This window comes from Dermacentor silvarum, chromosome 6 (assembly GCF_013339745.2).
Source record: "Dermacentor silvarum isolate Dsil-2018 chromosome 6, BIME_Dsil_1.4, whole genome shotgun sequence".
Lineage (NCBI taxonomy): Eukaryota > Metazoa > Arthropoda > Arachnida > Ixodida > Ixodidae > Dermacentor > Dermacentor silvarum.
In genome coordinates, this window is record NC_051159.1 from 151744885 (window position 1) to 151772479 (window position 27595).

The following is a 27595-nucleotide window of genomic DNA, read 5'->3' on the forward strand; positions in this document are numbered from 1 at the left end:
CGTGCAGCTCTCGTGGCTTGTTCCTATCCCGTGCGCCGCAGCCGATTTGTTTACCGGTGTTGTCCCGTGCGTGCCGCATGGGAGTACTGTACATATTGCTGACTCGATAGTGTTCACTTGAGTTTGAAGCTGCAGTAAAGGCACTTCCAAGATCCTCCTGCACTTGTAGTCGTCTTTGCCTGGGAACTGCACCTTGCCGCGCTGCATTTGATCCTCCGTGCGAACAAAGAAGACTTCCCAGCTCTTTGCGACAACTTTCAATCGCGATGTTTCTCCCGAGTCTTGTTGACTGCGTCATACTAGTGGCTGCAGCGTGTTTCCTGCTATATAGGTAAGTCAGGCAAAAGTTATCACGGCACTCTACGCTGGTGGGCTTATCCTTCTTCCTATTTTTCTCCTGCGTCATCTAGATTCACTGGCCGCGGTAGCTAGCGGCAATGGCGTTTTGCTGCTCATGCGAGTTGTCACTGGTTTTATTTTCTACTGCGGCTGCCGCATTTCGTTTCGCGGACGTTGAAGCGCTAAAACACCCTAGGTGTTCTAAGTTACTGCGAAGTCTGCGGTGCACAAACGCTCTTGCATTCCGCCCACATGGAAATGCGGCCTGGACTCGAACCCGCGACTTCGTGCTCAGCAGCATGAACGCCACTTATCTGCCACGGCGGGTCGTTCTGATACTCCGATTGGCCAACAAGCTTTGCACGCGCACCAAACCGCGGGCGAGCATAATGTGATCATACTGGCCCGTGCAATACAAGTATGCGCAATTATACTTGAGCATAGTTGCATTATGTTGAAGTCCATTTAGGCACGTTGTAATGAAACTTGTGAGGAAATAAGGTTCGCCCTCTGGTAAACGAGCACCGCATGAAATGTACGGTGAGAACAGATTTCTTCCGGGCTGTCGCTTGGCGTATCAAATAGCAGCTATTTTAGAAAGCTTACTCTAGTTAGCCTACGAGAATGGCAACCGAAGCGCAGAGAATAATCATCTTGAAACAAGACGGCGTGGGTGTTCCGTCTATTTTCCCGACAAGGAAATCGCTTTTCATTAAGCAGGTGGCACATATATATATAATCATTGTCCTGTCGTTGTAGTTCTTGTGTGTATCTTTGTTGTTTATGCAGCGCATATAAAACGACCGATTAGGGCAATTAAACTGCGTTTGCAGTCAGTGCTGTGGGGCCGATATGTCTCATCCATGTCTGTTTTGTGGTGCCCCATTTCCAGGCATGCATGTCTAACCAGCTCGCCCAAGCTCGCACCGCTTATACAGTACCCTTTCACTTACTCGATCGGCATTTTCATTTTCGAGCCTGGTATGATATTCGCGCAGTGGTATAATTGCTGTGCTGAGAGCTATAGTGGCTTGAACGCTATTAGATGGTGTGCTATCATCTCTCGGCTTAAGCTCTACTGAACAACCGAATGAGTTCAGTTGAATTCTGCTGATTAAGCTTTGATGCATTGAACACGCACGCCCAAGCCCAATAATCCATTGAGGCTATATCTGTGTCAAGTTGGCCGACAGGCCTTGAACGTATAGCTGTCAAAACACTGACAATTGTTGAAAAACCTTGTGGTTCCAATTTCCTTTCGTACTAATCCTTATCTGGCTGTCATATCATCTACCCATGGGGAAAAAAAGAAAGCAAAAATACAGGTAGGACGTGGCATTTTTGAGGCGCTGTGAAGCACGGAATCCTGTTCAAAGTTGCTTTGAACAAACTACAGAATGCAGTATGTTCTGCACTCCCCTAACGTGGCCTCGGCTTCATTTTCTGACATTGCCTTCTCACCCACAACACACGATGTGGACGCCTCAAAAATGACATGCTTGATAGAATCGGGCGGCACCGCGGCAGGGTGAAATGTAAGAGAAATAGTAGTAAAATAATTTTATTTTCACCGTCGTCGGTTGCTGATATCTGATAAGCTGAAGTTATTTTATGGCTTGAAGTTTGGAGGTGAGCAGCCAGAACTGGTACAATCATCATTGACCTTGTGCGCAACAATATACGGACATCCGATTTGAAGACTAGAGTTGAGAGCGCCACGAGAACATTTTGTCGCACTCATCGTTCAAAAACGGTGTTTTATTGCGATATAAATGATATGGACACTCCAGGCGCATTTCTGCCGTCGCCGTGAGGTTTCGTATAAAGTCCACGGGCGATATAATCGTCGCCGCGCGCAGTACGCTGTATGTGCAAGTGAAATCATGCGATGGTGAGCCGGCAATCGCGGCTCGTGCGCGCAAGAGCGGGAAGCGGGAAGGAAGCGCGCAGTTTTCCAGTCGGGCACAACCCTTACACCGTGGGCACAACGCTTCGGAGGAGGGTAAGGAGGTGGAGGGGCCGCGCTTTACTGCGGCTGCGCGCTTTCGCCTGGCCGGAAGGCTCCGGGGGGAGGGGGGTCCGTTCTGCGCCGCGAGCGACCGCCCGCGCGGCTGTATCTTGAAAGCCATCTGCTGCGGGGGCAGAGTCCGCCCTCCCTGTGTTTTCGCGGCATAAGATCGCGTTGATGCGAGCGCCGCACGAAGCTCAATGCGCTCGCTGCTGGTGCTGCGCTGACTCACTCCAGCATTCTGACAGCGAGTTTCCGCTGTCATCGAGTGAGATGCGTTCATGTTTGCTTGTGCGCGCGTGACACCATGCTTGTTAATTTAATTAGTGTGCCTATGTTTACAAGCTTATACGGCCGATAAAACTACTATCCTTACTTTGTATAGTTGTCCACTAATTTGCTATCGCAATCGATGCTTCGCCTTCCGGGCGAAATTGACGCTTATTTTCAAATAACTTATCTTACCTAAAGGAAAACAAAAAAAGTGTACACATGCATTTCTCTTGTTCGCTAATAACAGTCAAGGTGCTATTATCGAGTGCGTATGCTGATTTTCAGACATGCTGCGCGACACAGGAACTTCTGGAAGGACCAAGGCGTTGTTCACGAGAAGTTGTCCGTTGTTTTTGGTCCCATCTTAAGACTGGTCATGAAGGTAGACTTTTTGGCTTGTTTTACTGATTTTATTTTACTTTTCATGCCACAAGGAATTGAAAGACGTAAACGAGTAATACTGAATATAGCAAACATTGAAAACGTTTAACATTAAGTCATATGTTAATTATACAAAAAAGTGGATTACCCGAGGCTTTTGTTACAGTCAAGTTGTGTTGATACCGTAGTGGAAAATGCGCTAAAGGAAAGAATTTTCCTAAATACAAATTAAACAATAAATATGAGACTTGCATCGCAGTTAAGTTGCACGGACGTTCTTGCAAGACTGTTTTCAACCAGCAAACTAGCGTTTCTGTGCTCGTCTTACATTCTGAAGAACATTAAAGATGTGTTTGACCTTCCGAGTTCTGGCACACATAGATTCGAGTAAATACGGTATCTTCATTTCAGCCAATATGTCTGAGTGACCAAGAAAGGTGCCAGAAGATGGGCCGGGTCTTTGGGTGAGTTTCGTCTTGTCCATGTCTTTCAACCTGTCGACGAACACTCGTTTATTGCAAGTATGCTGATGCAATCGGTCAATGCTCTTGCTTTTACATCAAGCATGCACTATGTGTAAAAAAATATTAGCAAGCAAACAGTTCGCTTTCCCGCGCCTCTAGAAAGAAAAACGAAATGCTGCTCACGAGAGCCCATGGCACATCTTCGCCTAGTCTTCTATAAATGGCCGAGGAAGACAAAAGGAGAGGTTTCATAGAGGAAGACGCGCTGCTCTGAGCTCCGCTCCTACGTAATGTCCGTCACCACTTTTGAAGCTTGGTCAATCCGGACAACGGGGTCTTCTGACTTTACGCCACAATCAAGCCAACATACTGAGCAAGGGTAGGATATCGTATCGATCGCAATGTTCGGCGACAATGTTCTCAGAGACAAACCCTCATCCTGCTTCCCTTTCCATTTGAAGAACCAAACGTGCAGACGTAAAAACGCAGACAGACAGAGTGGCCTATTGGTTATTTTAGAAGATACGTTCAGAAGAATCCAAAACACGCTCAAATGAGTGTCGCCTATTTTCTAATTCCGCAGGACACGCAGTGGAACGACTATCGCGTACCGGGACCGAAAGTGTATTATCTAATAGAACACCTAAAACGCACGCTTCAAATTCAAAGTTCTCACTTAGCCACCACTCAGTCAACTCGAAAGTTCTTTCCAGCCCGGAAAAAAAAAAAAAACTCAGTACTTTGTACATCAGGAGCGTTGCATTTTAAGGACTACGTCTGCCCTACGATAGCAGCGTAACAATGTACGACGTTAATTCTAGAACTATGTTCTTTGTTACATTGAACCCTTTATTGAATTTCGTATTTTCACAGAACTCAACAAACGTTTAGAAACACTCACCCACCTTTTGTGATTGGGCCCCGCCTACTTGACCGTCCTAAAAGCATACACTACGAGTAAGGAAACAGAGAGTGAGGACGTACAGATTTTAGAGTACCGTAAACACTATGCTAAGAACTCGTCTGATGTGCAAATAAGGAGGTTGGATCGGAGGATGCTAATAAGTAAAAGTATGCTGTTGGGACCACAGCTGACAAAAACTCTTCAAAAACGTTGCTACAGCGTTAAAAAATGAGAACGTTATAAAAGTTTTTTGGAGGCCAGTCATATTGTTGACTAGTATTATGATACAAAGGAAACGTAAGGCTTTGGTCACGTCTGAATGACATTACATGTAGCATTTATTTTTGTTTTGAAAGCGTGTTTCCTCTCTTGTGACATTTTGTGTTTTGAGTATTCGTAGTGTTTGACCCATTTGATGCGTTTCTTTGTCTTCTTGTTGTTCTGTGACTTGTGAGATATTCCTAGATTTCCCGTGTGTCAATGAGTAGCCGGTACGAAATTATCGTGCCTACATCTTCTGATTTATTCATGCCAATTCAAAAGGAGTTAAATGAACTAATCGAAATTAAGTTAAAGTGAGAAAACCTTAGTGCTTATACTTTTGGACGGTTGGCTATTCCTCGATGATGACACTCAATGTTTCTTCACTCTATATGAGCATCTGTAACAAGCAAGGCAATAGCCATGCATATTCATCCGAGCCACACACAGACATTCCATTGCACTGTTTTGACTATTAAAGAACGGCAATAACGTGGTACTTTGATCTGCATCGCAGCATCTACGAAGGAGGCAAGCCTACGCTAATGGTGTCGGACCCAGAGCTTGTGAAGCAGGTTCTCGTTAAAGACTTCCATCTATTGCCGAACAGAAGGGTAAGAATACCAATCTTCAGACGTAAGTACGGGGCAAGAGTTCGAGTATACATCATGGAGTCGGACAGGTTGTACTGGAGCGGTGACGTCGAAACAAGTAAAAGGAGGATGGTATGACCGTGATTGAGACTTAACATTTGTTTGTTTATTGTACGCAAAGGGTCCCCAACTGAAAGTATTAAATAAGGAGTAGGGGGCAAAATTAAAAGAATAATAATTTTCGAAAAGAAAAAGAAAAGCTGAATTTATAAAATGTTACGAAAAAAAAATCCAACAACAAAGCAGGATAAACAATATACACTGAGCAGATGGGAAAGTTGCTGGGTGTTATTCAGTGTTAACACTATTCCTTCTGGAAAGTCAAAAATGTTCTTTTTGTACTGGTACACAGCAACGACAGTTCGACGATACCATTCTCAGGAACATGATGGTCTTCGCAGCCGTGGAGCGTTGGAGGAGAATACGACCGGCGGCAAGCCCGGCATTTTCGACTGGCAAGCTAAGAAAGGTACCAGCAATTGTAAGAAACTTCGGCGGGTTGGTGGAAGTTCATATTTGAGTGCTTGTGTTGTGATCCTCTCTTATTCGTCCTCGTCTATATAGTTAACGTTGCTGACTGCCAAAAAAAGTACCAGCGTCTGCTGTTCACCCCGCAGTATATACCAGAAGACTTGAACTAACTCAGCTTCCATTTATACTAGAGCACCAACGAACTAGGAAACGACTCTGCTGCTTTTAATCCCGAACAAATCGACAGACGAACACCACGTTAAGACAATGGACACGACCTAGGTCTTTGTTTCAAATATCTAATTAGGTCAAATCAAGGTGGCTTAAGTATAGGCCCCGCGACACTTTTGAACGAAGTTTGAAAATGCATTGCTCATGCAGTTGCATAGCTTCAGGCATCCCATCCTCCAAGAATATTTCGGGTTTTTTTATAACCATTGGAATGACAAAATCAATAATACCTTCTCTTTTAAACTTTCAATTCTCGTTTATCCACGTATGCTGAAAGCTGTCGTGAAGTACTCGCGCTCCCTGGCTCAACTCTTTGATTCGGCTTTTCGTTGTTGGTCGCTCCCTGCGTGGCTCCCTGCTGTCTGCCGGCAGGCATCGGACGGTCGTTGCGATTGAATGAATCCTGTAGAAAGCCTAATCCTCAGAGCCATATTGCCACGTGCATTAAAAACGTATTTTGTGTCTGCGCAGTATCGTTGGCGGTTGGTTTGTGGTTTTTGCCACGTCTGCGAAAGATGTGAACAAAAATGGGAACTAAGGATGAAAGACGACGAGGGCGCGCTGTCAGCGAAAGCGTTGGCTTCAAATTCTGGTTTTATTTTAGATGAACATTGGTCGTAGTTTCCTTTTTTTGCGGTGTCAATATTATCTTTTTTTTCAAGTGAGGAAAGTGGGACGGTTGACCTTTTAGACTCGGCTATCTCGAGGCAAGTTTCCTGCTGCGTGTAAGTTGGTAATACGCCTAGTAGGCGATTAAACAACGTGTTCGCCATGATCTGGCGACTCTGAAGGTATACTTACGGTGTTCGAAGAATGTTCAGGATGTGAGCATGAAGAAAGTTGCACTTAAAAGAAGATATAGAATTTAATAGGCAGCGAGGAAAGATGTTCGCGCATAAAACAGATTTCCCAGGATTAAAACATCTTCTAGGTATCTAACATTTTACTAACAAGAAAACACTGAAAACAAAAGTCTCTTTTAGACATGTAACAAATCTGAGTGATTCTTTGTGAATATCACTGTCATCAACTATTACCACGAAATTTCATGCAGATGAACTCCTTGATTGAAGACTGCGCAAAAGTAACATGTAAGCACCTGAAAGACGCTGCGGAAAAGGCTGAGGACATCGATGTTAAGCAGTGAGTACATGTTCAAATTGTCATAATAAATTGATTAAAATGGCAATTTTCGACGGGAGGTTAAGTCAGCAGCACAGTAAAAGTACTGGCATACAAAGCACGCAAACGAATATGATGTCTTCTGCCATGTCATGGCATCCTCTGTGTAGTATAGTTTATAGCCCTCTTCCACGCTACGTCAGATGGCACCTGCAACCTCACACAGAGACGTTCGCGGCGAACGTGCTATTTTTGTTGTAGGAGTGCGCCATGGGCTTTGCCATGAAGTGAAAAAAAAAGTATGGGTTTTCCTTATGGAAATGAACCATGTTGTGCCCGGTGAACTTCACCGTAAAAAAGCAAGGACATCAGTCTTTAGTTACGGTACAGAAACTTGTGTGTATGGCGGTGAACTTGTGGAAAAAGCAGCAAAAGTGGCTTTTACTTATAACTGACCGTGTTATATGTGAGTAGCGAGAGATAGAGAAATGATAGAGAAAAGGCAGGGAGGTTAACCAGAGGTAGTTGCGGTTGGCTACCCTGCACGGGGGTAGCCTTAATTCACATGCAGCAGCGGTGCTTCTCACCGCTGCTGCATGTGTCGCACGTGGGGCTGTTGGCCATTTCAAAAAAATGTCACAGTTTCGCCCTAAGGGCGAAGCAATGAATGCGAGAGCAACACAGCAATGTCATACGAAGTAAGGTGAGCGGCTTTGGTAGCAATATGAATTGTAGTAAACATGAGCTGATTAAGTAAGCAGGTGTGCTGCGGCGTAAGTAGACCAACATGAAGAGAGACTCGATGACCACGAGAAGGCGCGTGTGAAACGGTGGTGTTGATGAGAAGCGCTTCCCGTGGGCAGCGCGTGCGAAGGGACACACCTGTAGCGCTGCACTGCCGATCCGGGCAGCATTGCGTGTGTAGCGTGCGTTGGAAAATGTGGCCCGACTATTACGAACTGAATGAACAAGCGTGGTGTGAGCGCGCACAAACACGAAGAGATCACACTGAATGACAGCAGACAACGACTGTCAAAACGCTGGCAGCAAGCATACGCCGCAGCGGGCGAAGGTACGTGCGGTCTATCGCTTCAACGGAAACTGAGCGGCGAATGCACTTAAAGGTCAGAGCCGTGTGGAGATAAGAGACGGTGCGAGCGAGCGACGAGCGCGGTTGTTGGCAGAGAAGTGCGCCCCCCCCCCCCCCCCCCCCCTTGCTCCCTCCGGCGCTGGCTTCCTGCTTCCTTGCTTGCGCGTGGGAGATTGAGTGCGTTCGCTCTCCGTGATAGCGCGCGTCTCCGCACGCTTCCTCTCGGGCATACGGCGCGCGGCGAAGATTTTATCTATAGGGAACCTCACGGCGACGGCGACGCCGACGGCGGAAATTCGGTTCAAGTGTCCATATAATTGCTATCGCAATAATAAGGAAGGCATATGAGTTCGTAAATGCAACGCCTAGCCACATACGGGACAGCATGGTCTCTTCACGTCGTGGTAACCCAGGTGGTAGATGCATCCGTATATCCAGAGGCAACGAATGCAAACGACGCATGGTGAAAACGTTCCGAGTGCCACAGGGGCAAAGTACATTCACGGCACATCAATCGCAGCTCAGCCACAGCGTCTGTTCGCGAAAGCGGAATCAAGACACATCGACCACTTTCATGTGCAGATCTGGCGGCTTCGTCGGCGTGGTCATTCCCGCTGATGTTGCAATGTCCTGGAAGCCATTTGTCACAAAAGAGCGCGTAATCCAAGCGCGCACCGCGTGTTACGTAAGCCAGCGAAAGAACACGCCGGTCCCGCGGCAACTTCAACAGAGGGGGAGAGCGCATACGCCTCAAGCAACAACGCTAACAACGGCGCCGAAACGTCTGGAACTTGGAAGAGACTCGACGGAGCGACGTTAACCGGATGATAAGTGGTTCTTGAGGAAAGGGAAAGGTTGACGCTATCTTCTGCAGCCCTTGAGGGAGCACGGCTCAGCGCCAACGGGGAGGGGTAAGTGGGAGCGAAAGAAGGGATAGAGTGGAGTCACCATGGCCAGGCGTAGCAAACCGGCAGGCATTGGCGGCACGTATCGGCCGAGGTGGTGGGCCGTAAAGTGCTGCGGAGTCTGCGGGGGTGTGGTTCCGGACCGGTCAGGCCCGGGGTGGGATGGGAGGCCGTGAGGCCTTCCCGCTTGTAGAAATGACCTTAGAGGTGTGCGGAGAGCCCTGACGAGTCAAGGAACTCCACGACGCCTCTAAGTGCAGAAAGGTGGTGTCGGCCGGGGAAGAGGAGATCTTCCTCCTTGCCAGAGGGGAGGCCCAGGCGGCGGAACTCCTGCAGGAGTAGGCCCCGCTGCTGGAGGTACGCCGGGCAGGCCAGCAGGAGGTGTTCCATGGTCTCCGGCTCCCCGCAGGAACTGCAGGCCGGGGACGACGCTCGTCCCAGTCGGTAGCTGCGAGCTGCCGTCCAGCTGCAGCCGATGCGGAGCCGGAGCAGGAGCGAGGTCTCCCTGCGAGCCAGGCCTCGCTGGGGGAGTGGTCGTGGAGGGCGTCCCAGTGCCACCCGTTTGTCTGGGTGGTGGGTCGCCAGGTGTCGCCGCAGCCGCAGCCCTGTGAAGTCGCCCTCCGTCACGGCCCGGCTGAGGGGCACAGTGGTGTGGTGGGCGTCCTTCGCCAGGGTGTCGGCGGCCTCGTTGCCCGGGATCCCTACGTGGGCGGGGATCCAGTGCAGGGACACCGGGTGGCCTGCGTCCTGCAGCGCTGTCAGCCGGGTAGACAGCAGTGCGACTCCAAGGCTGGCGCTTTCTGGCCTCTGCAGGCCGAGGAGGGCTGCCTTGGAGTCGCAGAGGATGGCCGCCGGTACCCCAGGGAGCTCCTCGGCGAGTAGGTCGACGGCCAGGTGGAGGCCTGCCACCTCCGCTGCAGTTGAGCTGGCGTGTCTTGGCAGTCGACGAGAGAGGACACGCGCGCGCCGAGACACCTTCTCACCCGGCGAGTCGAGAGAGATAACTACAGCGTGAGCGCGCGCGCCAACAGCATGAGTCATCATCACCCCCCCTCGAGAATGTTCCGAAAGCAGCGGTCGAAGGTACGAGAAAAGAGTAGAAGCTTCCCAAGCTTTGGCCGTGCTACGGAATCACAACTCCGATCGAATGTTCGAGAAGGACCGTCGACGGCTATATAAACGCCGTGCGAGCATTGTCAGTTAGGAATCCAGGAGTCCAGTGAGGAATTCAGGAGTTGAGTCCGCACCGTGAAGTGATGTAACGTGAAGAACGAGCGTCTGCGGAAGAAGGGGATTCCCCGGCAAGCTAGTCGACGGGTTCATCGAGCGTCTGCATTTCCGGAAGAAGTTCCTTCTTCGAGATTTGCGCGAGCTACGCCGAGATCGTCTGACTCCAAGACCAACCAGCACGGTGAATACGATTGGACACTTAGTGTTCCTATTTATTTTGTACTTTACGTGTTGGACTCTTAGTGCTTGTCGTGAATTATTTTCTTGCGTTTGTTAATACCCATCTGATTTGTATTGTGTTGTATCTAGCCTAAGTGTGCAAGTGTGTGTGTAACTGCCTTGTGTGAAGAATATATTTTGTTGTGTTTTTGACAACTCTGGGCTCTGACTCGGTCTTTGGACAGCAACCGGCGTTCGCTGGCGCACCAGAGGGCCCATTCTTAATTGTCCTTGCTTTCGTGGGATTATTTTCGGAAGCTGATAATTCGGCTTTGGAATTTAGTCCGGCGTCTGCGCCTCGTTGACGGGGTCTGTGACACCATTGAAATATTATGTTGTGTCCCTTGTCATGGCTGTGGTGATATATCTGTCGAATTTCTGAGGCCAGTTGTTCATTTGGTCCGTGGCGCATTGGGCTTCGTGTGCACTGAAGGGTTGCCTTGGAATCACTAAAGGCTGTCCATTGTTGCGGTGGTTCCTGATTAATGAAATCAAGTGCAACACGAAGTGCCGCAAGTTCTGCTCCCGTCGAGGTCGTAACATATGAAGTTTTTAACTTGATTTGTTCAGATTTTGTCGCGAACTTCATCATAGAAAGCACCGACATCAGCTTTAGCTTACGAGAACAGAACATGTTGCGTGTGGGGGAAACTTGTCATAAAAAGCAACAGAATCGGCTTTTACTTACAAGAACAGCAATGATGTGTGTGGTGAACTTCACCCTGAAAAACATTGGCGACTCTTGCTTGTGAGTGGGTATAGTATATTGTTGTGTGTGGGGAACTGTGTGATAAAATGCGACATCAGCATTTCTTACGGAAATGAACTATGTTGTACACGGACTTCGCTTCATGCTGTGCCCGGATAAACGTCACCGTGAAAAACTACATCGGATTTTCTCTCTTGCAAAAACGTGCCATATTGTGTTTGTATGTGGATGGCAGATAAAAACCTCTCTAATTTGGAAGTAATCAAGATTGTTATCGTTTGAAACTTTATAACATAGAAATACTTATTTTGTGCGATGTAGAGAATGCTCTTAAGCCATTGTATGTTATGTTTAATTTTGGCATTACTATTTGGGGCCGAACTTTGAGTGCTAAAGTGAACTTTTAAACATCTGACCATGTCAAGTTCTCGTAGTTTTACGAGATTTTAGCATAGTGTCACTGTTTACTTAAATGGCTACCGCCACGGCCACTTGTCAGCTTTGCATGTTCTATACTCGCGGACAACTTTCCATGGCAACGAAGAGAAAGAGGCCAAGCACGCGCAAGTAACAACGCTCCTGAATACTGTTCTGTAAAGTGTCATTCGCGTTAGTTAAGTTGGGAAACAGAAAACATAACCATCTTGTTTACTAAAGCGCGCATATATTAAAGTGATCCATAAAATAAACTACTCAGTGTTAAATGTGACTCATTCTTTAGCTTTTCTCTACCGAGTTTTGACAAATGCAAAACCATCGCTGTCTGCTTCAAGAAACCGAAAGCGCTGTCAAACTTTGCGCAGTAACACAAGCGTAGAAGTTCCGCCACTGCAGCTTTTCCTTCATTGTCACATAACGTCCACAAGTATAATATCTGCGCCGTGCATGTATCTAGCAGGTTTTAGTTCACACGCGCTATGCTGACACGCAACTGGGATGGTAAAGTTAACCAGAAACGCTAAAGATGCTAAGGCATCTTATCTTAATAACTTGCAGGTTCTATGGCCACTACGCTTTGGACGTGATTGCCACATGCGCATTTGGGACGAAGCTAGATTCGCACACGGACACCACCAACGATTTTGTGACCGAGGCTCGAAAGGCATTCTCTGTGAAAATCACTCCCAAGCTGCTCTTAGCGGGTGCGTTTTTTCTTCACCTTTACAACGCCACCTGAACCAGTGATTCATTTAATGTGTAGAGTGTTTTTTATCCATTGATGCATTTGTTTCACTTAGTGCACTTTATACATTTACCTTATGCGCTTGCCTTTATTCTACCTGTGGTTCTGCGAAACTTATGGAACCAAGCAGACACTATCCTATCCTGTCTCAGTACGGAGTTCTGTAATAATGAAGTGATTAACATTTGAATAAATAAACTCTTTTGGTCTACTTGTTGAAAGAGATTGATTACTTAAATTGCTACGGATAGAACTGTCAAGAAACAAAACGGTCTGCACAGGTGTTACTAACAACAGAAGCATGTCTGAAAACTCGCCACACCAGGACAAAGCGTTCGCGCTCGAAGACTCGCAGGTGGTCATAGCGATGCGGACCGCCCGTGCACATTTCTGTGTAGCGCTGTAGAACAACACACACGTAAAACTCCTGTCAACACCGCAGGACTAGTGTTATGGCAGCTGAAGCTTACAGCCAGACCGTTAGTCATTGAGAAATACGACCCCGAAATCTTCAGCTAAAGGCTGCAAAAGTTATTCAGACGGACACATTATTGTCGAAGCTTAAATAAATTTCACGCTCCAGTTTATTTTTTTCTAAACCATCATATTACGAAAATGTTACAATACCAGTTTTCAGTGAATTAGAATATTCAAGTGTAGTCTCATGATTTGTAGGTATATCTTTTTTGTTAATACCCACTGCGTCAATCTCGTTTTGTGATGGTCCTATTCATTACGAATTTTGTCTTTACTATTATTGTTCGCCTTTCTTCTAAACTGGCTGCTCTGTGAGTTTCAACTTAAATGCTTGTGAATCATGACTCGAGGTTATCAACTTGAGCTTGTAAATATGCATGCCAGTTTTCTGATAACTGAATAAGAAAAAGCTTTAGTAAGAAAATATGTGAGCAATGCGTAAAAAAATATCACCAGCCCTTCCCCTGTCGAGAAAATTGGGGTAAGCGAAGCTTGTCGTGTGTTTCTTCTGTGTTCCTCGGTACGAATTGCACTGACGAGTACGACGTTGTGCTCGAACCACAACCGGTCACATACACTGCACCTGACTGTGAAGTTCCGGTTGAGTAACTCGCGTTGAAACCTGGCCGTCGCACCGGGGAAGTTGGCGTGTACCACCGTTTTCGGGTTCCTGGAGGGCAAGACGACGCTGTCGCAGGCGTTCCGCTTAGTTTGCCCTAAACTCGGGGTCCGCGGATCTTCACTGACGTTTCGCCTGGGCTTCGGAAGCCCTCATGCTAGAATCGGCAAGCTCGTTCCCCAGTCAGTTCGCAGCGCTGTTGCTCAAACGCAGCCTGCTCCTCGGCGGAACGCACCACGCGCCGCCTTCCCATCCGGAGGCCGAAACTGGGGTGGTATTCCGTAAGAGTCCAATTAGTGGACTGTCCATTTCGCCTGTAGCTGATTGGCTGCTGCTTCACGTGCAGGAAGGTGCCAGCCAGTCTCCTTCCTGCACGTCAAGCAGCAGCCAATGAGCGACAGCCGAAATGGACAGTCCACTAATTGGACTCTTACGGAATACCGCCCCTGATCTGAGGCGAGGGAAGCCCGGCGTAGCGCGCACCAACCCAATTTCCTTCCCTTGGCGCTGAGCCATGCTCCCTCAAGGGCTGCAGAAGATAGCGTCAACCTTTCCTTTCTCAAATGAACCGCTTAGTAGTTCCTTCCCTTTCCCTCCCCGCGACACATCAAACTACCTTGATTTGTCGCGTGCGTCACGTGATCCGGCGCCGGCGCAGCTGGAATCCTGCCAATCGGATCTCTGGGAGAAGTGAGTTCTTTTGCGTGACGCCACCGACACTTGTGAAACAATACAAGTTTCGCTTGAAAATGCATTTACTCAGCTCGAGCAAATTTGCGATGGCAGCGCTGCCGTCAAAAACGAGAGGCCAGTAGTTTGGATTCGCAATAACCGCAAAAAAAAAAAAAACCTTTTCAGTGCTGTTTCCGGGTCTGGTGAGAGCGCTGAAGATCAAGGTGCTGAATGACAATTCTTTTGTCTACTTCAAGAAAGTATGTCAAGGAATTATCGGGAACAGGCAAGCGCACAGTCAGGTATAATCTTGCTCATTTCTTTTTTAATTATTATTCTCGACAATTTAAGCACCTTTATGGAAAGTGTTTGATTGCCAGAATGTTTTCAGATAACCTCATACTATCATCCTCTGGTAATTGCGCCAGTTTGCTGTCTAAAAATAAAGTTTTATCTCTCTCTTATCAAGGAACAACTTATTCTTTGAGGATATGCCGGTGATGCAATGGTTGTCAACATTTCTAATTTCATCTGACTAAATCAACCAAGCTTGTTTCGAAAGCTTGATCCACAATTACTCGTTCGACATTTCAATGAATGAAGGGATAGATAAATCGATCAGTGAGTCAATGAATTACTCTTATTCTCATGAAGATGTATGAGACTGTAGGCAAAGGGCACTCTTAATGGAGGCCGAACTGCATTACTCTATGTGCTTGAAGAATTTTAACGAACATTGTCTACAGCACGATAAAAATTTAGGTTTCCGAGTTCTTGTTTTTTCGCCGCAGTGTCACGAAGACTTCCTTCAGCTGATGATGGAGGCCCAAAAAGGTTGCCTCCAACCTTCCACCGAGGGCTCGGTGGAGACGGAGAGCATGCTTTTCGACATCGGCTCCGAAGACAAGTCCACTGCGACGTTCTGTGCCAAAGGTTCGCGGGGGTGACTATTTATTTCCTTACTGGTCATCAAGATATAGATGCACACAACTGCGGTAGCTCATTGGCTAAGGCATTGCGCTACTGAGCAGGAGGTCGCGGGTTTGATGGTCGGTTGCATTGTCTGCATACCGATGGAGGTTGAATGCAAGATACGCTCGTGTGCTCAACTTTGGCCACATGTTAAAATTAAGAAAAATAACAGGTGGTCAAAATTAATTCGGAGCTTCCATTAGGGTATCTTCTAGAGCTTGTTACTTTGTGTGCTTGTGCGTGTGTGTGCGATTGCGTGTGTGTGCGATTGCGTGTGTGTGCACGCGTGTGTGTGCGTGTGTGCGCATTAGGGTGTCTTCTAGAGCCTGTGTTACTTTGCGTGTGTGTGTGTGTGTCGAAACCCTTTTTTGAGTGTGTTTGGCCATACAGTTCGATTGTTATGCTGCTGCCGAGGTTCAAGATAAACGAGGAAGAAAAAAAAGCAAAAATATTCGCAAGGAATTCTGCACAATTTTAGTGATAGCTGAAGAAATGTTATGTCTTTTTTGCGAAGTGTTATGAAGTATTTTGTTCTCTTAAACCACCGTCGTCTTCGTGCAGCTTCCATGCAGGAAACCATCTATGGATGCGATGGTTGCGATGCCATCTATGGAAAAGCGGTGGAAATCGCTTGCCTCTTGTTTATTAGATACCAGTGCGAAGCGTAGCAATTTAACTATAGAGGAGGAGGAGGAGGAAAAAGAAGAAAGGAAAGGCAGGGAGGTCAACCAGACGCACGTCCGGTTTGCTACCCTACACGGGGGAAGGGGTTTAGAGGGATGAACAGAAAGGAGAGAGGGAAGAAAGTACTCGCAGCATGAACACGTGCGGTTGTCCAACACTTCACAGTCGGTCACTGAGGCCAGTCGACTTCATGAATTTTAACAATGCCCGCGTCGCTTTGTGAGCCTGCGACGCGTGGGGCCACGGTCCAAGAATCTTTGTCTCTGAAAACGGTCTCCTGTCTAATTTGTTTAACACACTCCGAAGAATGTCACGTTTGGTCTCATAAATATGACAAAAACACAGCACGTGTTCCACCGTCTCCTCACAGTTGCACGAGTCACAGATTGGTGCGTCGGACATGCCCAGAAGGAATGAGTACGCTTTCGTAAAAGCCACACCTAACCACAGGCGGCAAAGTAAAGTTGCATCACGGCGGGGTAAGTTCGATGGAATTTGTAGCCTCAGTGTAGGATCCAGCCGGTGGAGATGACAGTTCGTAAAAATCGTGCTGCTCCATGATGTTTCTGTCTCGGTTTGAGCGAGTAAACGAAGACCCCTCGCTGCGTCTGTCCTTGATAAGGGTATAGGAACAGTCAGGGTTTCCTTATGGGCTGACCGGGCGGCATCATCAGCAAGGTCATTACCGACGATGCCACAGTGCCCCGGCAGCCATTGAAAGATGATGTCATATGTCCGTTCATGAGGGCTTGATGGAGAACCTCTCTGGTCTCAAACACCAGTTGTTCATGTGTCTTGCGTCGTAATGCTGACTGCAGACTCTGAAGGGCTGGCTTGGAGTCACAAAAAATGACCCACTTTCGAGGTGGTGTTTCTGCGATGTAATTAACAGCAGCACGTAGGGCGGCAAGTTCTGTTGCCGTAAAGTCGTTATGTGGGACACTGTGAACTTCCTTGTGACTTGTAAGGTCGGGATGATAAAAGCGCCTGTGGAGCTGGTGGCTGAGGCAGATCCATCGATGTAAACCTGCGTTCTTAGTTCATATGCATCGTTAAGCAATGACAATGTCAACTGTCGTAGAGCTACCGTGGAATGACGGAGCTTTTTCGTAATTCCCGGAATCGTGAGGTGTACTTGTGGCTGTCGTAGACACCACGGGGGTGACAGTGGTCTTGCTGCTGGTGTAAATCCCGAAGGAAGGCAGCCTCGATGTGTCGCAACAGGTTTCGAAAACGTGGCCTGAGGTCTTTGTGCCGGCAAAGCAGCAATGTGATGACTAGGTACGCGACACAGGTGTCGAATGTGTGCTCTGAGGTTGTCAACCGTAATGTATGTTGTAATCAAGTAGTCTCTAGCAATCACGATTGTTGCATAAGTCGAGGCGCATCGTGGAAGTCCAAGACATGTCCGCAGAGTCTGGCCTTGCAAACTTTGGAGGGTACGAATATTTGTTTTGCATGTGTTCGCTAAAACCGGCAAGCTGTATCGTAAAAAGCCCAGAAACAGTGTTCTGTACAGCTGCAGCATGGACCGCACCGACGTTCCCCAAGTTTTTCCACACAGGAACTTCAGTATATGTATAATCGAAATTAGTCTCCGCTTCATGTAGATGCAGTGGGGGCTCCATGAAAGGTTCCTGTCAATAATCACACCTAAGAAGCGGTGAGACTTCTGGTATGTAATAGCCTGGCCATTGAGAGAAACAGGGTACGGTGTCATGGGTTTGCGCGTAAACGCAATGAGCGCACATTTTTCGATGGACATAGTAAGGCCTTGTTTTCTGAGATACGAACAAGTTAGGGTGGCTGCCCGCTGAATTCTTGCGCGCACTTGAAGACGAGTCACCGCAGAAGACCCAAGACAAATATCGTCGGCTTAGATTGACAGGTGTATTGTATTGGGTAATAGTTCAGCAAGGCCAATCATAGATAGGTTAAAGAGAATAGGGCTCAATACCCCGCCCTGTGGGACGCCGCCGTAGGTATAGTAGTTGGCAGAGGGGCCATTTTCGGTCTGCACATAGAAGGACCTTCTGGTCAAATAGTCTCTGATCCATTGAAACATACGGCCACCGATTCCGACAGTCTCCAATGACTCAAGAATCGCTTCATGTGTGACATTGTCATACGCCCCTTTCACATCAAGAAAGAGCGCCACTGATATGCGCTTGAGGCATTTTTGTTGCTGTATGTACGTTGTCAGGTCGATAACTATAGAGTGATCTAAGAAAACACAGAGGAAGATGCCAAGGCTTTTTTTTACCCTCTTCATTGCGTGGCATGCCAGCTTTCTTTTTTTCATTACAATTAGATGACACCTTGCTGAAATTTCCTGCACTCTGACTTCCATTTGATTTTTTGCTCCACGACTCCTGGTGCAGGACACGTGGTGCAGTCACGAGTGCTAAAAAAAAAAAAAAGGCTTGCGAAATCCGCTTGGCTTAGCAACATTTATTGAGAAAAGCTCGAAGCGGAGATCCTTGGCTGCTTTGGTATGCTTGGTGCACGTATATTAAAGGCATAACGCATGTCTTGCACGTGCGAGGACATTATTTCAGATCCATTTAAAACACAGTTGTGGTACCTCCAACGGGCACTACGAAATTTGGTTGAAGTCCCCCTAGAATTTATAGTTGCTGAACGCACACGAATAAGCGAACACGCCAATACATGCAACCGATCCTTTTTGTTCTTCGTGAAAGCAACCGAAGTCTTGTTCAAATGCACAAGTACTAGGGCAGGCATTCATGCGAGCCCCAACTATAGCCTGTACGCGTAGTACAGAGCTTCAAGTTTTTGTTACTCGAAAAAAAAAGGATGAAAAAAAAACTAACGTGTACTCGAAACATATTATCTATGTTTACGCATTAACAATACAATATATTTTAAGTCTCTCCAATCTTTTAATCTCTCCAATGCTATTCACTGCATGCTTAGAAGTATTCAAGCTCTTAGACTGGGAAGGCTTAGGAGTGAGGATCAACGGCGAATATCTCAGCAACTTTCGGTTTGCAGATGACATTGTCCTATTCAGCAACAATGGAGACGAATTACAACAAATGATTCAGGAAAGTGGAGTGCTTTACCCTGCACTAATAAATAGTCACGATGTTTGAATCGACGACGGCGCTTCCACAGGAATGACGGAAGACGAAGCGCTTGCGCAATGCGTGCTCTTCTTTCTGGCCGGTCAGGACACTACCTCGTCGACGGTGGCATTTGCCACTTACTTGCTGGCCGTACACCCCGACGCGCAGGACAAGCTACGGAAAGAAGTGGACGAATGCTTCGCGAACCACGTAAGTAAACGTGCGTCTTAAAGGACGTGACACTTATAAGTGCCCAAACGCGACGCTCGTGCAAAAGGCGTTCACTCAACTCATCCTCAGAGTAACAAGTCCTGATGTACAGTTACGCTAAGGTAATAAATATACGTGGAACACTTTTGAGTAAGGCAACGAGCTATTAAGCGAGATTCTGGAATACGCGTGTGTCATCATGTTCCGTCCGTTATTTATTATTTATTTATTTTTGCTTTCAACTCTGACAGCGTAGCATGCATTGATACGGTCTTCCAAGCAGGCATGGTTGCTATCGACGTGTATTCAAGTGCAACTATAGAATCAATGGAGCAAAGTATGCAATGTCGCTAAAATAACGAATTATATATAGTGTCTGTAAAAGAAAGACTGTCCGCAAACACGAACCAAACAAAGTACTTCTCAGATTTTCGTTTTTGTTTGGACGCAAAACTGAATAAGCTCGATGCAAAAGGTACATTGAATATATCACGCCGTTTGCTCGCCCAATCCTTTACCTACTCGCTTTGTTCTTTGTAGTCTGTATCTTTCGTATAGTGCACCGTTTCGACTCCACGTGTTTGCGATGTGCCGAAACATCCCTCATATAAAAAAGGTACGAAATGTATTCGTTTCCTTTGTTAATTCACTGATGTTGCAAAACTCACTAAGTTAGCTGCATAACATACATCTAATCAGTTCACGTTTGTTCGCTTGTCTCGGCTTCTATGTGCTCACTTTGTTCTATAAGTAGTCTAATTATCTCGAATATTGAACAGCGCTATACACAGGGCAAGCACAGAATAAGAGAACGCACGCAGCGCTCACTACCAACAATTTCATTATTTCGAAAGAGCAGACACACCTATATATATATATATATATATATATATATATAGGTGTGTCTGCTATGAACATATATATGTATTTTGCCTACGCATATTCCTGGTTGGTCTGCCTAAACGTTTTCCTGTTATTTATTCGGATACCTACATTCGCCCGGTGGGCGTTACGGTAGGGAGGTTAATTCAGCGTTTAGAGATGAGATGATGCGCAGTGAAACAACAGAGGGCAAAGCCACTATCACAGAAGGGTTATATCTGTACTGCGACAGAGAGTATATTACATATCCTCTCATGAGAAACACCTCTCAGCATTCTTCGCCCTACAAGGATCAATTCACGTGCATCCAGCTCAACTGGTGATTTCATTTTGGAATAGCTTATGAACAGTGTAGTACATAAACATAAACATTGCATCTTGCCTAAGATTAAATTCTATGCACCACATTTAGTCGTAAATCATTTAATTAACCGCTTCACGGTAGCTTCGCTTCACATAATATCCAATATGCGCGTTGGATCAGCATAATGTCTCGAGCTATTTTTTTTAATGTCCGTTCTTTCGGAATAATGAAGTTGTGCGAAATCAGCGTCCTTCTTCTGTTCCTGTCCTGCGCGTCACATTGTTCAAGTTTAAAAATGGTGATTGAACGAGCCCGAATCCTGACGTCATCGAGTCTGAGTATTTGATATAGGGCGCCGTTCTGACTCCGCTCTTTCACCATCTGCCAGGACCTTCCGCCTCTGTCCAATGACATGCGTTTCTCACGCTTGTTGGTGCCGTGCATCATTTTTTTTTAAAGACAGTGTTGGGCTGCTTGCTCAAATCTTAGCGCTGCGTGTTGCTCTTCGGCTTTTCGCGTGTGTGACAGTCACGCCGGCTGTCGGCACGTCTGTGTATAGTATAGCCCACTACGAGCGCTGATTATGAGAGAGGTGAGCGGCCTGATCCGCCAAGCAATGCGCTACGCTTAGCTCAAGACGCTTAACGCTTTCGCAACAGCTCTAGCTGGCTGTCAAGAGCAAGAACAAACGAAAAAACAATAACCGATTCGGTATCCAATGTATTCAATGTGACGAAATATAGTAGGCAGTCAGTAAAAGTGTGCCGATACCTTTCCTAATATGCTAAGAATTTCTCACTGCAGGGACCGGAGCCCAGTCTTGACGTCGTCTCTAAGCTGGAGTACCTTCACTGCATTGTGTCGGAAACGCTGCGGCTGTACCCACCCGGCATAAGGTACGATGCTTCGCGTAACCACACTTGCAAGGAGTTGCATAATGATATAGTCCAGTAATCAGCTGTCCAACACGTTCCTTGTCTCTCCTTTCTGCGCACGACGGTATTTTTTATTCACCGCGAAGCAACCAGCTTAAGAAAAAGTCGCTTCGTGTAGGTTTTATTGGATTGCTAATAGTGATTGCAAGTTTGTCAAACACGATAGGTCATACACTGGCGTGGATAGTAATATTGTTGGGGAATTAAAAAACGCTCGGCACTGCATCGCACTTTTTCTCATTTCTGAAGGAGTTTCTTTCGCAGTTGGCCATTGTCGTGTCGTCACGACGGCCGAATAAAATGGCGACGCGCTTCCTGTGCGCGGTGTACTTAAACAGGTAGCGCGTTTGCTTCAGCTGTCACGAGATAATCGCTAGACGCGCTACGTAAAGGCGTAATAAAAAAAAAAAAAGATGTTTGGAGCGACAAGAAGACAGACGAGGTGAAGTGCGAACTCGCGATTGTTTTATTTTTGTAACGGCATGCGCGTTGTCGATACAGTAAAAAAAAAAAAAAGAGAAATATCAGAGAATCAAGCCGGGCATAACAAACACGTGCAGAAAGAGAGACATTAAAACTACACAGATAATGTTTTTCGTCAACATGTATGCTTAAGCCGTTTGCGTTTTTTTTTCTTGGGGGGGGGGGGGGGGGGGGGGGGGACTTGCGCTGCATGCGTTCGAAAATTATAACATTTTTAAGACGGCTATTGATGGTGCGCTTACACATCTATCAGTAACATGCATTTCAAACGCCTCATTAATCTCTATTTCCGCCTGGTTGAAAGAGCGCGTGATAACATCAGTATCGAAGAAGCGCGGTTCCCATGTGCATGCAGCACAATGCGCAGCTAGGTTTTCGGGGTGTGTACGATAGTCTGTATGCAAAAATAATGATGTTCCCTAAGCTCCTCGTTAACACGTGTTAGCCTTCCCGTTCTGCCTACGTAACTGCCGCCACATGACCGCGGGAGGCTGTGAACGACATTGGTGCTACGTTCGACAAATTTGTTTTTGTCCCTGACGTCGCAATGGCAGCGGTTCACCACGGTATTGTTTGCTTTCTTACAAATACCTTTAAGTTTCAACGGCGCTTCACCTTGTCTGTTTTCTTGTCCCTCCTAACATGCTCTTTTGTTACACCTTTAAGCAGCGTGTCCAGCCATAACAGTTCACGAACTAGCCACCGTCACAGCATTACTCTAATCACAAGACAAGACAATGTTGAGCGAGGCTCTCCAAGACATATCCTTAGACCTCATGTTATTATGGTAGTTGAACATTGTTCACAGGATTGAGATATACTGTGCATTAAAAGGAGGCAATGTGTCATCGCTTGACGAACAATTGCGACGTGTGGTGATTAAATGATTCAATCAATGATTCAGAATTGTTTTCCCATTCCTCTGGTGCTCGAGATGCGTCGTATAGTACGTTGAGGGTTCGATTGCCATGCATCTTCAAGATGCGATATGTTTGCTGGTGCGATGTGTTATTTTTGGAATTTTTGGTACTGCACGTGAGCCGCCAATTCGCGACACAACCGGGACTTTTTTTTCTTTTTTGAACCAAGGCTAAGCGTTTTTCGCTACCAACATAGCCCGCTTTGATTGTAGCCCTCAGAACTTGATAATGACGTAGGTTGTTGTGAAAGCTGCAATGACGGGCGTCTAAAGGTTAGAAAAATGTCAAAACCGCACATGGTTGATCTTGGAAAAGCAACCTGAAAGGTGTGCTCCACTGTGCTTTTACAGACTGCATTCGTTTGCTCTGAACGAGATTTTGTTTGGCGGCTGCTTGCCACAGCTCTCCTACGCTTCAATTAATTTTTTATTACCTAGGAGCCTACTAGGAAACCTGAACAGTTTCTTACGTTCGCTCTCTTCGCTGCTAGAGCGTCGTAATGTATATCGTCGATAAAAATACCACTGTTTTCTCCGTGATTCAGCAGTGCCTTATTTAATCTTAGGTCTCTTTCCCTCCGAGAAAGACTTGGGTGAATTTCAATGCTCAAAATGTTACACTAATTAAGTAGTTTTTGTACGTATTAGTAGCTGTTATCCTAATAGATGCAGCGTAAGCGAGGTTGTGATCCAGAAGCTTCGGGTTTAGTTTGTATCGACACAAAGGAATCTCTTTTCCATCGTTATCAGCAGCAGTTCAACTGCTCGTATGGATCAGGATTCTACAAAAAGCGTTCGGAAACGTGTAAATTATTTAATCTTAATGAAACTAAGTCTGGATGAATAGCATTTTCGCATATATATGGCCGTAAATTCAGTCTGGCAGCATGGACATTTCGAATTTAATCTTACCATTCAATAAACGAAGACCGATATTCACATATTAGCAAATCGAATCAAATGCTTTAAATGTCCGCTACACACTTTGTTCTAATCCTGCTCCAGGTATTTTCAAAACCAGTAAGCTTACCGTTTCTACTTTCTAGTCTGAATGAGATAACGTTACTCACTAGCCTTTAAGACAAACTTCGTCTTTGCTCTGAACATATTAGATGGAATCAGGCCGACATCTCTGCGTTTCCTCTCATCAATTTTCCTCTCTCTCTGGTCAACCAAACTCGCTTTTTGGTTTGCCGTGTCACGTCTTTATCGACGAAGTTTTGAGTCGTTTCTCAATTCAAAGCTCTTTCATACTATTCTCTTCGTGAACCTCGCTATAATAGCCAGTGCCTTCTCTCCCCTTTTCCTCTGTCTGTATGTTCTCTCAACTATTGACAACTTCTGGAGCCAGCAGCTTCAATTCTTCCAGGCTTTGCACTACAGCCACAATATCTTCGTCTGCTCCTGCAGTATTCCATGTAGAGGTTAAGACTTATTTGTGCATCTTTGACACGAAAACGGACTGTCGGAACTGCCTCTGTCTTCATTTTCGTGTGTGTGCTGTTTTTCGTTCGCCACAGCTATTTCATGCGTTCTTGCTTATCGAGTCTCGAGTGTGTTAACGTGTAGTGTATAGGACTTTCACGTCATAGCAAGTACCATAGCATTTAAAATTTAACATTCGGTCATTTGCTTCCCTTTATTGCCGTTTTATTTTCAACCTGAACTCTTGATTGTATTTGTACGATATATTACTTGAATTCTGTATTCCTTGTGTATATCTACTATGCATTCTCACTTTATTTGCAATCAATCTCCACTGTTTGTGAACTTATTACTTCGACATCCTTAACCTTTCTGGTTAGTGCCGCGATTGTTTTGCTGAGCTTTTTTGATTCTACTCAGGTTGTCAGAATATGTTTTCTTTACCGAAGTAAACTTGAACATGTTTCCTTGCACTGACATTGAGGACGGAACCAAGTCTCCCTTAATTAAGGCGTTCCGCATACCAAGCTTTTTCAAGTTTGGACTTCTTCCCGTATTAATGCCTTATGTGCATCTTTTACTATCCCAATCAGACGATTTTTAAAGCCTCTCAGAAATATGCTTAGCGCGGTTGCTTGATATGTAAAAAAATTATGAAGTTATAGCTGGGGGCTCTACGCTTATAAAAGCATAGACGCTCGCGTGCTCGGCATTTCGCAGTAGGTGAAAAGGTTTTACAAATACTCTCCCTGGTTTTGTTCTCTCTTGTTAGATGCTAATTTCACCAACAGTTCATCAATGCTCGCTTTCTCATTTGCCAACTTTTGTCGGTTTTGTGCGCAGTGATAAGCTTTCTCCATGGCGCTTGCAACTTAAAGCGCGAGAAATTGATTGGATTGCGCACGCTTTCACATGTACGCTCACGTTTCTTCACAATACGTTTGTTTTCCGTTGCTCTTGTTTTTTTCTTTTTAAATTCTTTCGTTGCTTTTATCCTCAAGTCGGGTAGGTATAGCCAAGCAAATATCCACTGGTTAACCTTCCTGTATATCGTTATCCTTGTTCTCTCAATCTTGCTAGCCTAGCGCCACTATGCTATATATCTTTGCTTGACAAATTTTTTACAGAAATAAGAACTCTGATTCTGAATCCTCATTTTTGGTTCTTTGTTGCCGACTTTCACCAGGATCGAACGAGCTGCATATGAAGACTACGAGCTGGGAGAAACCGGAATCAAGATACCCAAGGACTGCGTCGTCGCCATTCCCATTTACGCTATGCATCATGACCCAGAATTCTTCCCTGAACCGGATGCTTTCAAACCGGAGAGGTGATAACAGCGCGTTCCATATACCAGGTTTCATGCGGCGAAATTTCGAAGCCACGGTGTTAATAAGTGCTTCTATTGTGCAATTTGACTTTCGATGGTGAAACGTCTTATTTGTTTCGACTGATGACACGGTAAACACTACTGTAACTGCAGATTTTCTTACTGCAGCAGGTGAAAACATCGCCAATGAACGAAGGACCAAGGACAGCAGACGCAACTTATAATACAACACGAACACTGTATAAACCATAACCATAGACTATATGAACCGTAAACACCGTTTTGCTGTACAATTTCACGTACTACGCTGAGCAAACGTGTAGGAACCAGGGATTCCGCGATAGCACCACTTTTTTTTTTCTCCGCCTGAAATTTAGTACTGCAGTACGAACTTGGAATTGCGAATTCTCCAGGACAAGCGTCAATTCCAATTTGTGCGTCTGAATTTGCTCACGGGTATACATCGCGGCAAGCATGAAGGCGTTTATCGTAAGCATACGAGCTTGCTTGCAGCTTCAGCACAGGTACACTGCAAGGAGCCGAGTACGAGCGTGTTACCCGTTTCAGTGATTTCCATTAGCAAGCGCTTTCTTTTTCTTGTCGGCAAGCCGGGACTCGCTTCTTGTTCGGAATACTTCGCGAATTATTCTCAGCTGCCACCTTTAAGCGCGAATATAAAATTTTGACTGCCGATCACTGACACTTTCCGGGCCGTGCATGAGATCACGTAGCAACCCAATCACAAAACTTCACGTGCCTTTCGCGCATTTTTATGTGGCGGAAAAAATGTGATTTGGGCATCGTGTAGCAGCCATTTTCGTGGACCGCCCAACCCGTGGACCCTTCTATCTGGTCTGATAACGTTACAATCCACGCACAAATGCTTCTTATACTGGTGCCCATATTAGCAGTGGATTCCTGACATCCAACTCTGTCGTACTACTCTTGCACCGTGCAGGTTCAGCAAAGACAACGTAGGCTCTATACGGCCTTACACCTACCTTCCTTTTGGTGCTGGACCAAGAAACTGCATTGGGATGCGGTTCGCGCTTCAGGCCGTCAAACTCTGCTTGCTCCATTCAGTGCACAACGTCGAGTTCGTGCGCGCGGACAAAACGCAGGTAACGATGTGTCAACGTTGCAAGAGTCCTTGTACCCCCCCCCCCCAAAGTATTGTGTTGTCAGCAGCGCCTGTCTTGATGTCTCGTTGCGTGATCGGTGGAGCGCACGTAAACTAGACAAGCATTTCTCTTACGAAGTTCTCTTACTACGCTCTAATGCTTCAAGATGTGCATGTATAATATGAAAAAGTTACAACAAAATGGCCTTGATTTTCTGCGCATGTTATTGCGTCTGAATGTTTTATCGACCGAAATAGGTGTTGCATTTAGCATTTAAGTAAAGGCGAGCAACAGTGTGAGCATTTCACTTTCATTAACGGTTAATGTAATTAGAAATAAGCTCAATAATTCAGCGCAACGGGATTATAAACCCGGGTTCGTGCTCGTATGAACTTCTATGAAAAAAAAATAAGAAAAATGAAGGACGCTAAGAAACTACTGGGTTCGCATCCGCAAAAATTTATCAAGTTAAAGCTGTTCGTAAAGGTATATGCCCATCAATCTTGATATCGCTATATTATTAGCGAATGCGGTCGGCCAATGGCAAATAGCACTTATGAACGAACAGCTTTATGAATTCGGCCCCAAATGCATAGGCACGAAGGCACCAAGAAAAAAAATTGTAAACGTGATTATGAAACATTCTTTTCTTTATTGTCTGAATAATTCAACCTGCCATCACCGGAATGATTTTTTTCTCGGTTGAGTATTAAAAGGCAATTAAGTCGTAGTGTGCTTAATTTGTGTGCAAGAACACTGGTCAGCGCAGGGCGCAGCTTATCGTTGTAAAAAATTTTCACACCCAAGTATTCGCATATGCTTCTAACGTCACCTCGTTCTTTTCTTTCTTTTGTAGGTCCCTCTGAAGATTGGAAAAGGGCTCGGTGTTCTGAGCGTGGAAGATATCACTGTTGGAATACGAAAGCGGGGGGATGACATTTAGTGACGTACGCGCGTATTGTCTGAGACATTAGTGAGTTAACATGTTTCCTATTTCACAAGGATGAAAATAAATATGAATTATTGTGAA

At 45.9% G+C, this 27595-nt stretch overlaps 1 protein-coding gene across 2 annotated transcripts; it reads left to right on the forward strand.

Moving 5' to 3' along the window:
- LOC119456244 (cytochrome P450 3A16) lies at positions 1–27595 on the forward strand. 2 transcript variants are annotated; one of them, XM_037717892.2, is made up of 14 exons: positions 1–331; positions 2906–3002; positions 3413–3465; positions 5148–5244; positions 5636–5752; positions 7040–7128; positions 12257–12402; positions 14398–14513; positions 15003–15144; positions 19006–19166; positions 21157–21248; positions 25301–25444; positions 26403–26565; positions 27422–27595. In XM_037717892.2, exons 1-14 carry the CDS (start codon positions 267–269, stop codon positions 27506–27508), a joined length of 1569 nt encoding a protein of 522 aa, XP_037573820.1. In that variant the 5' UTR covers positions 1–266; the 3' UTR covers positions 27509–27595. The 2 variants fall into 2 exon arrangements, with proteins under 2 accessions (XP_037573820.1, XP_049525578.1); XM_049669621.1 differs by lacking the exon at positions 2906–3002 and having other exon boundaries at positions 5–331.